Source organism: Rhopilema esculentum, chromosome 12 (genome assembly GCF_057945365.1).
Source record: "Rhopilema esculentum isolate cy_ngs chromosome 12, ASM5794536v1, whole genome shotgun sequence".
NCBI classification, from domain to species: Eukaryota; Metazoa; Cnidaria; class Scyphozoa; order Rhizostomeae; family Rhizostomatidae; genus Rhopilema; species Rhopilema esculentum.
In genome coordinates this window covers 10,213,891-10,230,884 of record NC_142826.1, presented here as the reverse complement: position 1 = coordinate 10,230,884, position 16,994 = coordinate 10,213,891, and the positions used below count along the sequence as shown (strand labels likewise).

The following is a 16,994-nucleotide window of genomic DNA, read 5'->3' as shown; positions in this document are numbered from 1 at the left end:
TTTTTGTGTGCATTAGACAAGCCTCTGAAGACAATCTTGTGTTTGCACATGCCACACTCTGCAGACTGGCCTGATGATGATGAAAAAACTTCTTGGATTGTAATTGTAATAACTTGGAAGACTGACAGCGTGGAAAAACAGTATCGAATGGCCCGATCTGGGTTTTGTTTGGAGGTTATTGATCACCACAAAAACTTTATTTGACAACAAAATGTCATTTAGAATGAAGAAATCCTAAAATTATTTACCAACGTTGGACGTGCTAGTCGTTTTTGTGAAGTTTTACTCAGTCAGAGCCCATCTCAGCTCTGTCCATATACTTATTGTTCGTATTCTGTATTACAAACCACTCTTATTTATAAAAAAACGAATTCTTGAGTATTACCCTTTTCCCAACAGTGAAATTATCCATCTTCTGTTCCACAATTTTATGCAATGGAGCAGTTGATCCAATAGGGCCTAAATAATATTATCCAGCAAGTGAGTTCGCTTGTGGTGAGTGTCAGCTTCTGCTAGTCCGACACATCCATTTCAGAGGTTTTTCCTGTCTTTGAAGAAATTCTAATCTCTAAAGATATTATGGTTTCCAAATAAATGATCCAAATCTGACTTAAAGCTCCCCTTTCCAGATTTGACCTAGTGATCTTCTAGATAGCAACCAAGTAATTTGCACAATGCTCCTTCGCAGTAGCGTAAATGTAAATAGCAACTCTGCTTGATGATAGCAACTGAACAAATAGAACAAGAATCTCGAAATGCCAACACCAAAACAAAACTCTTAAAAGGTATTCATGTAAGCCAATTTGAAATTGCTAGCTGAAATACACAGCAAGGAAAATCTAAAATACAGCAGTACAAAAATATGCTAAAACATAAACTTAGCCCAATTGTTTTTTTCTTAAGCCAATGGTCAAGGAGCCTCAAGGATTCTAAATTGCTTATGACAGATTCACATTTAAAAAAGCATGTAGTAGTGAATGTAAGTGAAAATTATATCTCTATTTGTCTTCAAATCAAGAACTTGGTGCAATAGCTAAATGCCCATGTATCAGACGAACATAGCTGGTTGCTTGTGAAGAATGTCAGATTCCAAATGCCCAATGTTGGAAGGTTGTATTGACCAAATCACTTGCTTAAATTCTGGCATTGGCATTTTACAGGCTTGATACAATATTTTGAAGTTCTTTCTATGTCTGTCGATATAAAGTAGGCCCAGTCGGCACCACATAAGTTATTTGGCTACCTCTACGACTGTAGCCTACCTGATGGATCTATTTTCACAGTCGCGCATAAATCAACTGGAAATCAAATTTGTGCATCCTTTGACGCTTGTATAATGCCATATTTGATTTTGTAACTAAGTAATTTTTTGAGTCTCACCAATAGGCTATTCAAGGGAAAGTGAAATTAGAGATCTGAGGAAATTGCGACAGGGAATCTATCGCAGAGAAAACAATCCTGCTAGCAAATATTTTGATAACCAGAGTCCAGCAGAAGTTCTGGCACGTCTGAAGACACTTCGACCTCCCTTTCCAGTCTTGCTCGTGAAAGTTTACGTGTAAATTGAAGAAAACTACAACACTACATCAATCTCAACAGTTTTGCTAAGGTATGTGGCTGGAGCAATTAGTGTGATGGTCGATAAAGATTCGAAATGACGATTGGAATCAAGCTTAAGAAGAATTGATTATGCACTGAATTTTATAGTTTTTTTCTTAGGGAGGTGCCCTAAGTCACTTTAATGGCTGACCTGATACTGACCTACAAGCTATTTAGTCTTTATGGAATAGAGAGACTTTGCTTTTAGAGAAAGAAATTTTCAAACTGTCGAATAATTTGGTCTTTTGTAGGAAATTTAGAATAGTATTTGAATAGTTGTGTTTTGTTTGGAAATAAGCTGGTTGTGTCTTAGGAATACTAGCCCTAGACGATTCAGATGCTTTTGAATAAAGAAAATACAGTAGTAGAGGAATTGCATTTACTCAGTCAATCGACGAAGCATGATTTTGGTTCAGGTATTTATTCGCTTGCCATATACACATTCAAGAATATTGCATAAAGAGCTAAAGAAACACAAAAGGATTTATATCTTTGTTTCATCAATTATACAAAGTCATTTGACACCCTCAACTATGAAGAACTAACGAAAATCCTCCAAAAACTAGATGTGGTTGGTAAGGAACTAACAAATCATCAAAAACCTCTATTGGTAACAGACGGCGACCATCTGACATGATGATGAAATAGGGCAACCTGTGAAGATAAATTTAGGAATGTGTTTTCTTCAGACCTATTCTCGATCTAGAGTGAATACAGCATGAGAGTAATAGATGAATCTCCAAGAATTAAGATTGATGGTAACATCATAAATTATATTCGACTTGCAGATGACACAGTGTTGATTGCGACATCAGAAAAAAATCTGTAAATACTAGTAAACATAGTAAAAAAAAGAAGAAAAAGGACTGACTTTCAGTGCCGATAAAACGAAAACAATCGTGGTATCTAAAAGAGCAGAAAATCTCAAATGCATCAAGAAGATAAAAAAATACAAAGTTAGAGCAAGTAAACACCTTCAAATACCTGGGAACTAAAATTAGCAGCAATGGAAGATCAATCACTGAAATTAAGAACATAATATAACAGGCAAAGAAAACTTTCACAGACATGAAGAAAATGCGGACCAACCAAGGGATCTCCATTACAACAAAAATCAGAGCACTGAGATGCTACATAGAGCCCATTCTAACCTATGGATGTGAAGCATGGACGATCAGCAAATCAGTGGAAGCAAAAATCAACACTGAAGACGTGTATTTCTTAAGAAGAATGATAAAAATGTCATATACAGAAAAAGTTACCAATGAAGAAGTGCCAAGAAGAACGAAGCTTGAATAACACGCAGGTTTCTTTGATCACGAACTCCAGCACATGACTACAACAGGAAATCAGGAACGGAAAAAAAGCAGAGAAGGCAAAGGGAGAAACACATAAATGGTCAGTGTAAGTGACTAGCTGCTAAGTCGGCCAAAGAAGATCGAAAAGGTGGATCGTGAAAAGGAGGAAATAGAATTCATAGAGTGCTGGATGGAGAAAGGTGGAAAACCATGATCTTCACAGCCTGTGAGTATGACACCTGAAGAAGAATAAGAAACGGTTCAGAGGTTTCTTGAAAATTTTTTTGAACTGCCACTGGTACAGAAAACCCAATAAATCGTAGATCTAATTGAATTAGGATTATAAAGCATCATATATCATGACAACGTCAAAAAATCTATTTTTACTGATCCAAGAGCAGATAGAGTACCACTATTATTTCACCATATATGTGGAGGACTTTGAATTTTTTCCAAATTACTCTCAACAATGCATTGTGGACTCCAGTAAAACACAAAATCAAAATACATGCGACTCTCCTAAGATGAACTCTTCAATTTCGTTCCTTTAGCAACCCTTTATAAGGAACAAATCCTTGAAAATCGCGTTTAGGATATTAAATACGGTACGTAAAGCCATGGATTACATCGAATTGATTTGAAACATTTTTCATGCACATTTAAATAATTTTATATCATTAGTTATTATCGTGAGCCTTTCTGCTGCAAGCACGTGTAGGTATGGCTGTATGGAGCACAAGAAGGGTTGAAAATTTGCATATCAGGCACTCATAGAGCAACTTCCAGGCCAAAATCTAAGGACATTATTTGAGGTTGCAGGCTCCCAAGACCTCTCTCAAACGCTTTGTATCCAATTTGGCAGAAAAATTGCAGATTTCTATCAATAAAAAAGTTTGCACAGAAAGCAGCCTTATCCTAATCAATGTTATTCCTTATGGTTTAGCAGAGACAGCACTTTGAAAAATAACAAGTTCACTAGTTTATTTATCCAAGTTAATTTTCTTTATGCTTCATCCAAATTCGCCTCATGTCCCATAAAGCAATTTCAATTTGACGTAACAATCGTCTGGAGCCGGCTACCGCACAGTATAAAAGGGTTGTAATGATTAAATGACTCATGCTTCAGATTTTACAACTGTGAGCATCGGTGCATTCCACTTGTGGATTTGCACTTTGTTTTGTGTTTTTGTGTTACTTACGAGCACACAACACGACGGAATGGCGAGTTTCAGTGCGGACGGCAGTGTCCGCTGTTGGATATGCATGAAGAACGGCGAGAACCGGTTTTTCAACGGTCATGCCGCGCGGAAAGTTCATGAGGAGACGGTGCATGCACCACGTTACTCCCAGGACAATAATGCAAACGCAGATGCAAGTTTTCGTTGGTATACCAAGGAATATGCATCTCAAACTAACAATTCTAGCGGTAAGTACGTGTTTTGTTATTAATTTCAAATTTCATTTTGACTCACGAACGTTAATTCATATTAAGATTAACAATGTAAGTCAATGGTTCTCATCCTATCCGATAAAAACTTGATAGCAGTATGTATTATCACACATTAAATTGATTTTTACTTCCTATACAAAAACAGCCCTTTGAACAACCAAATATTTGTATTAATTCATAAACATTCATATTTAACTTGATGAAATTGAAACAAAATGAAAGCAGGTAGGAAACCTTTGCATAGACACCACAGTGTCGAATTTTCGAACGACTGATAAACAATGGTATTTGATTTTAAAAGATATTAAGATAACATCAGTTTTATTAACATAATAGTTTTCTATATTTCTGCATTTTCATGCAACTAAGAATGATGACTATTTGGAAATGTTACCAAACCACAACGCGAATCTTCTACCCATTGTAATAAAGTTGTAACATTTTCTTTCAATTTAGGGTATCATTCAAGGAACAGATCAATGCCTACAAAGCTAGGCAGAGCATGTTTCAACCAATTTGAAAATCTCAAAAGGAAATTGTATTTCCAAGACGAGAGAGCAGAAGATACCCCTGAAGGCCGTCATTTGGCTAAGGTTGATCAATGGCTTGAAAACGGACCAGATGTTCGAGAATACGAGATCAAGTCACTTAACACGAGGTAAATCCCTTCATTTTAGACATTTTCGCAGCAGCTATGAACACATATTACAGTATATTATGATTTATTCGATTTTAATTGACTAAACATTCTTTACACAGAGTGAAACAAGCTCAGGATGAGATCAACGCTAGAAAGGCGGTCATCAAGAAGTTGCAAGCAGATCTCGATCATGCCCAAATGACACTGACTGAATCTCAGGTCAAAGAGACACATCTGCAAGAGGAGCTTGAAGCAGCTAAAAGGCAGCTGAAGAAAGCTACAAATGAGCATCATCGTGCAATTGGTAAGTAGAATGACAATCATTCGACAGTTATAGGCAAAAGATTTCAGAATAATTTTTTGTTTCGTCAATCATGTATGGTCATGAAAGAAATGCCAGCTTCAAATTACTTCAAGTCTTCTTTTGAATAAAATGGGATTTGAGTAAGCTGGATATGTTTTTACAAAGAGATAAACAAGACTTTGGAACAGGTGACAAGCGCCCATGATTTTTGGAATACAATCTGTTCGCTAAAACAGCTTCCTTCACCACTTTTCGAAAAGAGCCATTTTGTCTGAGTCTCCTTTCCCAACTTGATCCCTCATAAATTGAAGTGCTTCTATGTCCTTACATTAAATGTTAGCAGGATTCCAATAAAATGTTAATTTTGCCCAGTCATTTGAATATTTCATTCCGATTGAATTTTAGGGGTCATTGAACATGAAAGGGAACAGCATCTGCAAATGCAGCAGTCGATGGAAAGTCGTTTAAAGTCACAAAAGTTGCAGATAATTAAGCTACGAGAAGAACTTGACAATGAGAAGATGGTGAGTTTTGCAATTCTATACTGCAATCTAGTTGCATCATTGTAAAAATGGTAGGGCCACAGCCTAACAATAGTTCATAGTTTATATTCAACTTCAGTCATTGCAAAAAGAACTTGGAATACCCAGCTATATGCGTTGTGTTTTTTATTTTTCATTTCTTTTCCCAAATACTCCTACTTCTGGATCCCCTCCCTCCTAAACAATGTTGGTAATTTAGAAAAAAAATGTCATAAAATTGAAGAAAAAACGTACCTCCTAATTCCCTTCGTCGTTTTATGGAGCACCATCAATGTTCAAAAGGGGAAAGAAAATTGCTGAATTTGCCCTTGAAAACTGATGTTAGTGTATCAAGACATTAAGCAAGCATTGTACCTTGTTGTTCTTTGTGAAAAAAACTTAAGATCTAAAGACCGAATTTCCCTTGCATTCAGGTGTCAAAGCAAAAGGAAAATGAATACGAAGAGCTTATTGTAATCAAGCGAAAAATGAAGCAGATAGAACAAGAGTTGATGGTGGAGAAACGCTTGAAGCTAGAAGTCAAACAGAGCAAAGAAGAATATCAGGCTGAAATTGACGAACTGCTGTTAGAAAATGAAGAAATCAAAAAGAAGTTGAGACAATGTCATCATGATCTTGAACGACTTCATGACGAAAACAGATCTCTTGTCTCCGATTATAACTCCATGATGGACAGAGGCAGTATCATAGAGGCTGAACAACAGCTTCGTTTGATGCAAGAACTCATGGAGGAAAAATTTGAAGAGGTGAGAGCTAATTTTGTCAACGAAATTGAGAGATATCAATTTGAAGCTAAAGAATTCAAGCAAAAGTTTGAGCAAACTACTGCAGAATTAGAAAAAACACAGTCTGAATTGGAAGCAGCTATTTTGTACAGGCAGGATGACATTGACAGACTTTTGAAAGAAAAGCAGGCTCTGAAAGTCGACCTTAAGAGCAAAAAGACAAAGCTGCAAAGCTTAGAAGCCTTAAATGGTGAACTGACCAGTCATCTAAAAGAAAAGAAAGGGCAGCTAAGTTATTTTCAAAATCTCACAAACTCCAAAGACAGCAATGGGAAGCTCAATACCTCTGACACACAGGTATTAGAAAAATGCATGGAGATCGAGCAGCTGCAGAAGAAAGTGGAAGAGCTACAAGATATAAATCGTTGCGAAGAAACATCAAAGCTTAAAGAAGAGTTGCAACTAATAAAGAATGACCTACTTGTCAAAAATCAGGAGATTGAAGATCTTAATAAAAACAATGAAGACCTCTGTCACCTTTTGGAGGAGTTCCAAGGAAAGCTGCAGCAAGAAGAAATGAGCCATCAGAAGTATGTGCAGGCAACAAAGGAACAAGACAGAATAAGTCTTGCTAAATCTGAACAAGAGAACACTTCCTTGAAAAGAAAATTAACAGAGACAGAAGTTCATGGACAGTCTCAATTGAAAGAGCTCTTAGATATGGAAGAAAAGTACAAAGAGTTAACAGTGAAGCTTGAAAACAGCATCGAGCGGGAGAAGTTTGAGTCAGTCATAGTTGAACTAAACAAGCAAAGTTCTAAGATCGAGAGTTTATTGCATGAGAAAGAAATTCTTCAATTGACTTTTAAGGAAGAGCAAGACGATCTTAATGACAAGTTAGACAAAGTTTTTGAAGCCAACGTTGATCTAGAGAGGAACTGTATTGACTTAGAGGCTCATCTGGAAAAGAAAGAAACAACGATAAAATCATTGGAAAAATCTTTGGAGGAAATGCAGGAAGGTACCAAGGTAACAGCCTCTATGGCTGATGAGAACAAAAGACTTAAGGGTGACCTCACGAAATCACACGATGAAGTTGCTACTCTCACGGCACAAATAGTGAAGCTAGAGAAAGACTTTGAGGCAAAGGAACAAGATGCAACAATGCGCTTGAAGGATATCAAGGAAAATTTTCAGAAATTTGAAAAAGAAAAGGTAGCTGCTGAAGGGCAAGTATCAGATCTAATTAAAAAGATTGAGCAAATACATATTGATATGCACAAAAAGGAAGAAAATTTTCGAAAAGAAAATCTAGAGTTAAATGAGCAGCTTCAACAAGCAATGTCAAAAGAAAAGAAGCTTGTGGAGGACAACATGAATCTTAAGGAAAAGGTTGCAACACAAACCGACATTGTTAAGGATCTTGATAAAACAATCGAAAAGTTACATGAAGAAAACAGAGAGCTAAATGCTGCCAAATCATCGATAGTGAAAATAAATGATCGCGTTAAGGAGTTAGAAGGCAGCTGCTCTAGTTTAAAAGCAGATTTGAAATCAAAGAAGGAAGAAATTAGACAGTCTTATGCAAAGCAAGCTGACTTGTTTAAGAAGATCAAAGACCGAGAAAACACTTGTGACATGCTCGAGAAAAAACTTTCTGCAGCAGAAGAGCAAGTCAAACAGCAAACAATGCATTGGCAAAGCAGCTCTGAAAAAGATTTAGAGCAAGCTAAATCAGCAATTGATGAGCTGACAAAGAGTAAAGAAGAACTGGTTATGGAAAACAAGAAACTGAAAGATCAGATAGCCAATTGCGAGCAAAAGCAAATGAGTCGTGCAATAATTTCTGGAAAAGAAAAAGAGCTATTAGAAAAGCTTCAAGAGCTGTCTTTGAAACTCGAAGAGATGAAGGAAAGAGAAAAGCAAATCCAGAAGCATAACTATGAGATCAAAAAGACACTTGATGCAAAAGATCTTCAGCAACAGAAGCTCAAGGAAGAAGTTAAAGCTCTCAACTTAAGGCTAGAAGACAAGGAATATGAGAATAATGATGTCATATCTAGTATGGATACTTTGAAGAAAGAAGCTGAGGACTGGCAACGAAAATTTGATGATCTTGCCTCTACTTTGGCCGATACAGAATCTAATATTGAAATAATTGCAAAAAGGTCAGCAGCAAAAGAGAAAGATTTGGAGACACAGAGGCAACACATAAAAGAAGAACTTGAAACAGCAAAGTTTAGTCTGAAAGAGAAAGAGGCAGAACTTCTTTTGATGAAGAAAAGAAGTGAAAATAACGAATTGTTGTCAAAAATTGTCGATAAAAAAGGAGAAGAAATAAAAGCAAAAAATCAAAGCATCCAAGAGCTTGATAAAGAGAAAAGAAAATTAGTCGGTGAGGTGAGAAATTTAGAACAGATAGTTAATGAATTAAAGGAGAAGATAACAAAATTTGAAATGGAAAACAAAGAATTTAAACAAGAAAAAGAAATATACGAAAGGGAACAGGAGAAGCAAAAGACAACATCTCGGATTCTTAAAAACACAGAGAACGATTTAGAGAAAGCATATGATGAGATTCATGAGCTAGAATCCGAGAAAAAAGAATTACTTTCCAAGTGTAAGCACCTTCAAACAAAACTCAGTCAAGTGGAGAACCATCAGACAATAGAAGCTGAAAGGTAAGAAGAAACATAGATCTTCTGGAATATTTTATCTAAATTCAGGAATGTTATAAAGTCTTTTGAATTCATGTTTCTCTTTATATTTTTGTATAAATTTCGTAAAAACTGTAAAAAGCCACGGGGAGGGGGGACTAATTGATATTTTAGGGTTCAGAAGTAACCAAGATGATGTCAATGAAAATGTCTTCATCTTTATAATAATAACCTGGACTAATTGACAAGTCTTGTTAAAAAATGACAGGGGCCTAAGAAAGGGGTCCTATTTCAAATTTTGCTTCACAATGGGGCGGGGGCTGAAAAAGAAGGGAAATACTGAATAGGAATCCCTAGTCTATATTCCAATTATTAAATACTATCTACGCCATGACATGATAAAAATTTTAGCAATCGTATGTGACTATTAATACCTTTCTAAATATCAATCTACCGTAGATTGACTAACCTTTATAAAAATTCTTAAAAAATCACACATTTCAGCTCTAAAGAAAATTTGGCCAAGGAAGAGAGTTCTTCCAGCAGTTATGAATCAGATTTTGAAGAAGACAGCCAGTCTTCTGAAGAGAGAAACGATGAAGATAAAACAAGATCCGTGGAAGAATGCGATTCTGATAAAGACAACTCCACAGGAAAATCTTGTGAAGAGGAAGGTGTGACTTTTGATGACGATGACAATATTTGGGACATGATACCCGACAAATCATCTACCACACCACTGGAGAATTCAAATGCAGTCTTTCAAAGGAATCTTTTAAATGGTAAGACCAGTGACAGGAAAGCAAGGTCTGAGTTGCAAAATGGCGTAGAAAAGTGGCCTAAGGTAACGGAGAGGGACCAAAGCAAAGACCAAAGTCCTGAATCTGAAGAAATAATGAAGTTTGAAGAAGAATATACTGTTTTGGAGGACATTAGCGTAGAGAAAGACTGCTTTGCCGATCATCTCAGTGAATATGGTCACGTTGAGGCTATAGAGCCACTAGAGAAAGATGAAAAGCAAGATGAAAGAATTGGATATAACCTTGTCAAGAACTCCACTGCAGCTACCAAATGCACTGATGAAGTTAAACCTTACGAAAGTCAACCTGCAAGAAGAGGAAACGGGAGAAAAGATGAACATAAAGAAGGTCAGGACAAAACCTCACTTTTTGATGACTTAGGAATATAAGAACTGCAACATAAGAATAGTCATTATCATTAACACAAATGTTGATATTTGTAAAAAGCTAGTGCTATAATGGCACAAGGACAATTTCCAGGCTGCTTTGCTTATTACCAAGTCTATTCGACAGCGAATTATTCAAAAATTTGAAAACATTTAAGTTTGAGTTCAACTATCTTCAATTAATTGTTTCCTATAAGCGGTAAAAATGGGCCTATCAAAAGAAACTCAAATGGCATCAATATTTCTCATTGGCAATTTCAAATTTCCTTTGTGATAGGTATTGGTTCCAGCAAGTATTGCATCGATGATGAAGAAGATGACATGCTCAGCTCGTTCGTAGCGAAACAAAAGACAAAAAAGACAAAACCATTTTCAAAGAACAAAAAAATTCTTTCTAATCAAAAGCAGATGGCTAAAGAATTGGGCTTCGACGACGATGTTGAAATCGAAGATCTGATATCAGACATCGAAATGAGCGACGAGAGCCAAAGCAAAGGTGACAGAAAGACAGAAAAAGCAATTGGCAGTACCAGCTCAGTTGATGGATCAAGCCCCTCAGATTCAGGCAGCGATTCAGACACTGGCTTAAAACCACAGCAAAGTGGACTTTTGTTTAGTCCATCACTTGCGTCACCAAAACCACTAGGAAGAAACATGCTGTTACCGGCACTTGGGGCAAAACCAAGATCGTTGCCTCCTCTTCGCAACTTGAAAAAACCAACATTTTGATAAACTTAACTCTCTATTTACTAGATATGTGAATTTTTAATACCTCAAATATTTTTAAATGGCATTTATGAAGATTTTGACACGAGAATGATTTTTTTGTATCAAAGATTTCCAAATTAAAAATTCGTGACTCTTTTTTGCTAATGTCTTGATTTTTTATTCATTTGTCGCAATATTACACGGTTGACTATTCGGTAGAAGTTTGGGGTACAATTCTACAACAGGAATCGGAAAAAGGAATCAAGGAGCAATAAATGAAATAGAAAAAAGAGGATATAACTGAAAACCACGTTTAAGTCACGGTCTGTACATATCTTCAACCTAGTTTGAACAGTCAACTCGGAATGAGATCCAATGGACTTTCAAATGTGGTGAAACTGGGATGGAAGTTAATATGAAGAGAGGTCATGTCCCTCAGATAGAAAAAAAATTTTTCGCATCAAAACGATGCAGTGAGCAAGCCAGGCAATGTGTATTCGTTAACTTTTGTTTTGAGGCAAGCCAACTCAAGTGCAATGAAAGCTCTCTACATTAAGAAAGTCTTGTCTTTTCCCAACTAAATGCGACATTCTATCTGAGTTGGACATCCTAAATGCATGAGACATCCCACTAGAATAGGTCATCCAAACTGAGTAGGCCATTCAGGTTCTAATTGATGGTAATGATGATAATTTTTAAACCAGTTGTCATTTCATTTTGCAAAAACAATAAACACTTACACTGAAAAAGCTATTGATAAATGCAAAAGACATTGTACACAAGCATGATGATGTAATGATTATGATTGTAACAATAGGGCACAAAAAATTAAAAATAAGGGCAGTTGATATTTTGTTGATGACAAAAGTGGTGATGAGGTTTATAATGACAATAAAGATTCTAGTGGTAAGGTGATATAGTGGAGATAGAATACTAGATGGAAAGAAGCTCTGGGTTAGGCCAATGTTTGTTTCTTTAGCAGAATATAGAGTAGGCGAATCAAATTAAAATAATAATAACGATAAAGAAACAAGACTTAATTCATAGATTGGTATAGTTTTTAAAGACTTCCTTGTGATACGATCCCACAATATAAAAACTTTGTTAGTTTAGCTGACAAATTTGCACGGTAAATGTTGAGCTAACTTTATGTGACTGATTAATTAATGACACAGAACTGCATTTATAGTTCATCCATCACAGATGTTATGGGCATTTTAAGGCTACTTTGAAAACATATGTCTCTGTAGAGGGTTCTGTAAGATTTGATTTGCCAACCCAGAAGATAACTTGCTCCCAATTGCACCCAAAAAATTAGATTACTTTGCATAAGACCTAACAGGAATGAAACATTTTTTAAAAAAACAGCCTGTATCTACATTGAGGCCAATCATAAACTCTGGAAAATGATGGGAGCAATTCCATCGATCAATCAATCCGAGCATGTTTAAAATGTTTTCGTCAGGCAGTCCCCAAAATGTAAGGCAAAAAAATTTGCCAGTCCCTAAATCAAAAGAGGTAGTGAAATCAACCCTGAACCTGAGCTCAACTGCAACTGGTGAAGGGGATACTACATCTAGCCATTTGCAGATGATTCACCTGATTTAAAAGCAAGTCTTCATCCAGAAAAGGGTTTTACAAAGCAAGGCACAAATTCAGAGAACGCTCAAATTAATCAATATAGTTTCAACTCTAATCAAAGGTAATTAACAAACTATTTTGCATAATTTATTACTTCTAAAAAATCAAGTCAATATGGAAATGTGATAAATGATAAAACTAAATTACAAAAATATTCAATATAAATGATTGTTGGAAGGTGATACCACTTAGTCTTTTTATGCAATTATAATTACCTATTTCAATTTTACTATCACAAGCAGGATATAATACAGAATTCTAATACATTTAAGGTAGCTCTATTAGTAATCAAATCTGACTTTCAGCAGCATAAATTCAGTTGTACACATAAAAACATGCAATGTTAACATAGCCTTTAAGGTGCCAAGATGGCAAATGTTTGTATTTGTCTATATTCTAATCATAGAACTCATTTGACTTGGAATACATACTACAACCTACAACTGTACATTTTCATTCAAAAAATACTTTAGTTCTAACTAGCATTACAACTACACATAATTGCTGATCTTCTAGTTTCTTGTGCACTAAGAATTTGAAAATAACTACAAACATAAGTGTTAAACATTCGGCCTTTATCATTAAAATATTATTTAAAAAATATTACGGTTTTAACTACCTACCACCTTTCACAAAGCAAAAATAAAGAACAACTTTATTCATAAAATTCATGCAACAAAATCAAAAAACAATATCAAAAATTTGTGCCAAAAACCTAAATGACTATATATATACTTAACATCTATTACAGCTAAAAGTTATTCACCTACTGGATGTATGTTTTGAAAACAAATCATTTCCAGAGAGTTCAACAAATTTTAAAATTACCTCAGGCACAGCATTAAATGGCAAAAAATGATGTTTCTGGGCAGGCTCAGGTGGAGCTTTCTGCAGCCTTTTGGGAATCATATTGAACAAAGTCTGCTGACAATTTCCACAGCTTCTCGGCTACCTCTCTGTTCATTGATTCCTGGGAGCTATCAACAGCACTGCAATCAATGAAATATTTTCCACCTACTCCTTGAAGATTATCATCGGTTGCAACATATACAATAGAATCTGCAGCTTTTGATGCAGAACGGGAGATAGGAAAGCACCGTAAAATACCTCTAAAACATGCAATCACCAGGCATCTAATGATTTGGTTCTTACGATTGAGTCGTGTTTGAGGTACAAAGCCTGGGGAAACACAGTTGCAGGTAAGCCCTGACCCATGAACGTTTCTGTCCAACTCATAGCTAAACAGGACATTTGCAAGTTTTGAATTCTTATATGCCAGCATAGCATCAAAAGTTCCTGGAGCAAGAAGCTGTATATTTTCAAAGTCCATAGTTGGAAATTTACTCTCTCTGTGACCTTTTGAGCTTGGGTTATGCAGTTCTGAAGAAACAACAATAACTCTGGAATCAGGACCACTTTTCTTCAGATCATCCAGCAGTAGCAGGGTGAGCAAGAAATGTCCCAAATGGTTCACTCCAAATGTCAGCTCAAAGCCATCTCCAGTGAAAGTTGGTGACTCATCTCTTATATTGCAAATTGTGGCTAAAGACAAAAAATGAAAATTTACCAAATTTTACAAACTTTTTTATAATCTTAATTTCATTACCATAAGTCCTTGAAAAAGCCCTGAGGGCTCCATTTGAGCCTTCTGATTACTTTTGTAGATATACATGTAGAAGTTACATAGAATTATCAAAGCATACTCCAGAGATTCGCAATTTAACAGACTTTTCACCTGAGAAAGAAATGATTTTGAGAATATTTTTCAGGTATGCAAAGATATGAAGTTGGCCACCATTTGTCATTAAATTGAACTGCGTGACATAGTAGAGAGCATTATCACTGCAGTTTAGAAACCTAACCGCAATATTATAACATCTGTTGTGTGTACGAAGTGTTACAATGGCAAACAACAGATCCAGTTTGCATAATAGAACACTGTGTGACAAGTTGTATACATAACATCGTTTCATCCTCTGTTCATCGGCTCTGCGCGTGGACCAGTGGGCACACTTGATTTCAACTACACCATGAACGTAGGTTTGTGTGTGTTGCTAATGAAGAATGTTAGAAAAATCTTACAGTGCGTAAACAATTTTTGCTGCAAATTGGATATCCTTTGGAGAAGTGTCAAATACATTTACGTAGACAGACAGTGAATGGTTTCCTTACCTGCGTTGTTTATTAGTACGTTAAGCTTCTTTCCTGTTTTATGAAAATTATCAACAAATGTCCTGACAGATTTCAGTGATCCTAAATCAAGCTGCATGAAAGAAACGTCGCATTCTGGTATTTGCTGCCTGATTCTTGCAACGGCTGCATTGCCTCTGTGGGCGTCTCTACAGGCGAGAACAACTTCGTAATCAAGTGCTGCCATTTTCAAAGCAGTTTCAAAACCGATTCCACTATTTGCACCAGTAACGATGCAAACTTTGGCACTCTCAAGAGCAACATCGTCGAGAGTTGTTCCTCTTCCCCTCTGCAGCAGTCCAATTTGTGATTTCGAAGCCATTTTGCTTGCAGGCCCTTCGGTGATGCCAAGCCCAACCTAGTCGAGGGTCAAGGCTCCTTCGCAGATACGTAACCTATTTGCAAGAACTTCTACAAATTAATTCATCTATCAAAGGTGATTTCAATTGACAAATTGTCAATTAAAATCACCTTTGAAGTATGAATTAAATGACAATTAAATGACATTATGAAATTTAATATATGACTAAATTACATAAAAAGATCTGAGATAATCATGATTAGGGTCCATCAAAACAGAGCCCGGTGTGTCATCTCACAGTATGTCCTAGATATGTGACAACATTGAACCCTTTTTTCAGAGATATTGAAGACACGGATGCTTACACTTGACAATAAGAGTGGACCCGCCGGGTAATAGAGCTACAATGACAGGCACCGTGGAGCATTGAGAAAAGTGGGGGGGTTTAAAATGTGGGAAGGGGGCTAAAACCGTATAAAATAAGGCTTTACTGGTAGTTTATTTCTTAACATTTGGCATCTTTTTGCAAAAATTGGGGGGCTAAAGCCCCCAAGCCCCCAAGCCTCCCAGCCCCCTTTTCCGCAGTGCCTGAGTGACAATTGAAGTCGACAATATAACTAGCGCAAGAATAAAACCTTGAAGTTAAAAATCTTATTCGAGGAAGGGTAAATATATAGCTAATTGCAAAAATAAAGAAATTGCCAATGATCAGGACGTATTATTTAACAAGAGCCTTTTGGATCATCAACCAGATGAAGGGGGTTTGTGTTCCTATTCATTTGGTTGGTGGACTTGCTCCAAGTCTATTTCGTGCTTGAGAGAGGAGTATTTGTTTCCCTCCTGTGGACGCAATTCTATTTGGTTGGTTACCATCTTGGAAAGACGAAATTTAGCAAAGTGCCCCCTTCTTTTTGGTATAATGGACATATTAAGAGGAAATGAACTTCATTTAATGAAGATGCAGGCAATACCTTTCAAATCTCGGTGTGTTGTTGGTCATTAACCATATTATGACATTAAATATAAACGATTATTTGTTCAAACTGCAATTTCATTAGTAAAACGCATGGCTAATTTACCTAGCCAAAAATATTGATACAGTATCTGTCTTTTTGACTAATCCATCAAATGAATCCCATGGTAGTCTATTCTCTAAAAGTAAGCAGTCAAATCTGACTAATTTTTACAGACAAAAACTGATAAAATAACTAGTGAAATACAAGGAAATTTCATTGTCATGATCAAATAAAGGAAATGGGACTAGATGAATAGGTATGTGCACTGCCAATAAGAACACGGATAATAAAAACTTGAATCTAACATTCAGCAAATCAAATTACACGTTTTTTTGTTCATAGTTCTTGAAGTTCCCTATTTTGGACAAATTCTTTTTTTGGACAATTGTAGTACTGAAAGTTCCTTAATGGCCTTAATGTTTTATTAATTTAACTGCACATTTTGTGCCATGAAAATTGAACATAATACATTGAAATCAGTTCCCCTAGATTCTTAACTGCAGCTAGAAAACAAGTTGAGGAACAGAAAGAAAACTAAAAAGATATAAGAAAAATGTGAACAATTTTTTTGCGGTACAGAATTTGAAAATGGCTTTGAAAAAAGCAAACATTTTTGCAATAAAACACTCGATAGCAACTTTCGTAACACATAATTTTTGTGATTTTTATGTCAAAATGAATTGAACCGGCTCCCTAGTTCTTGATTGTTTGCGATTATAAAAATATTCAAAAATTAA

At 35.9% G+C, this 16,994-nt stretch overlaps 3 protein-coding genes across 5 annotated transcripts in view; 1 reads left to right on the top strand and 2 right to left on the bottom strand.

Moving 5' to 3' along the window:
- The window catches only part of LOC135681703 (intraflagellar transport protein 43 homolog A), a 57,416-nt gene extending 56,752 nt beyond the window's left edge, over positions 1–664 (bottom strand). The window contains exon 1 of one of the 3 annotated variants that reach the window (XM_065196287.2): positions 386–664. In XM_065196287.2, the coding sequence (XP_065052359.2) occupies positions 386–412 (27 nt within the window). In that variant the 5' untranslated portion in view covers positions 413–664. The remainder of the gene's footprint in view (positions 1–385) is intronic. The other 2 variants (XM_065196283.2, XM_065196284.2) reach the window with 2 other exon arrangements.
- Positions 662–12,529, top strand: LOC135681704 (uncharacterized). The gene is made up of 7 exons (XM_065196288.2): positions 662–4,323; positions 4,804–5,005; positions 5,107–5,291; positions 5,697–5,815; positions 6,247–9,239; positions 9,720–10,363; positions 10,679–12,529. The coding sequence occupies exons 1-7, from the start codon at positions 4,008–4,010 to the stop codon at positions 11,128–11,130; spliced, it is 4,911 nt and encodes a 1,636-aa protein (XP_065052360.2). The 5' UTR covers positions 662–4,007; the 3' UTR covers positions 11,131–12,529.
- A 234-nt stretch (positions 12,530–12,763) lies between these two features.
- On the bottom strand, positions 12,764–15,325 carry LOC135681700 (retinol dehydrogenase 12). Its single transcript, XM_065196279.2, has 2 exons — positions 14,923–15,325; positions 12,764–14,292 (listed from the first exon to the last, which is right to left on the bottom strand). Exons 1-2 carry the CDS (start codon positions 15,260–15,262, stop codon positions 13,625–13,627), a joined length of 1,008 nt encoding a protein of 335 aa, XP_065052351.2. The 5' UTR covers positions 15,263–15,325; the 3' UTR covers positions 12,764–13,624.
- Positions 15,326–16,994: the final 1,669 nt, after the last annotated feature.

Excerpts from the sequence above, each read along its gene's own strand:
- LOC135681704 (XM_065196288.2), top strand. The coding sequence starts at position 4,008 with ATGACTCATGCTTCAGATTTTACAACTGTGAGCATCGGTGCATTCCAC. Across the intron at positions 5,292-5,696 it reads TGAGCATCATCGTGCAATTG|GGGTCATTGAACATGAAAGG; the intron begins GTAAGTAGAATG and ends ATTGAATTTTAG. Across the intron at positions 5,816-6,246 it reads AACTTGACAATGAGAAGATG|GTGTCAAAGCAAAAGGAAAA; the intron begins GTGAGTTTTGCA and ends CCTTGCATTCAG.
- LOC135681700 (XM_065196279.2), bottom strand. The coding sequence starts at position 15,262 with ATGGCTTCGAAATCACAAATTGGACTGCTGCAGAGGGGAAGAGGAACA. Across the intron at positions 14,293-14,922 it reads CGTACTAATAAACAACGCAG|CCACAATTTGCAATATAAGA; the intron begins GTAAGGAAACCA and ends TTTTGTCTTTAG.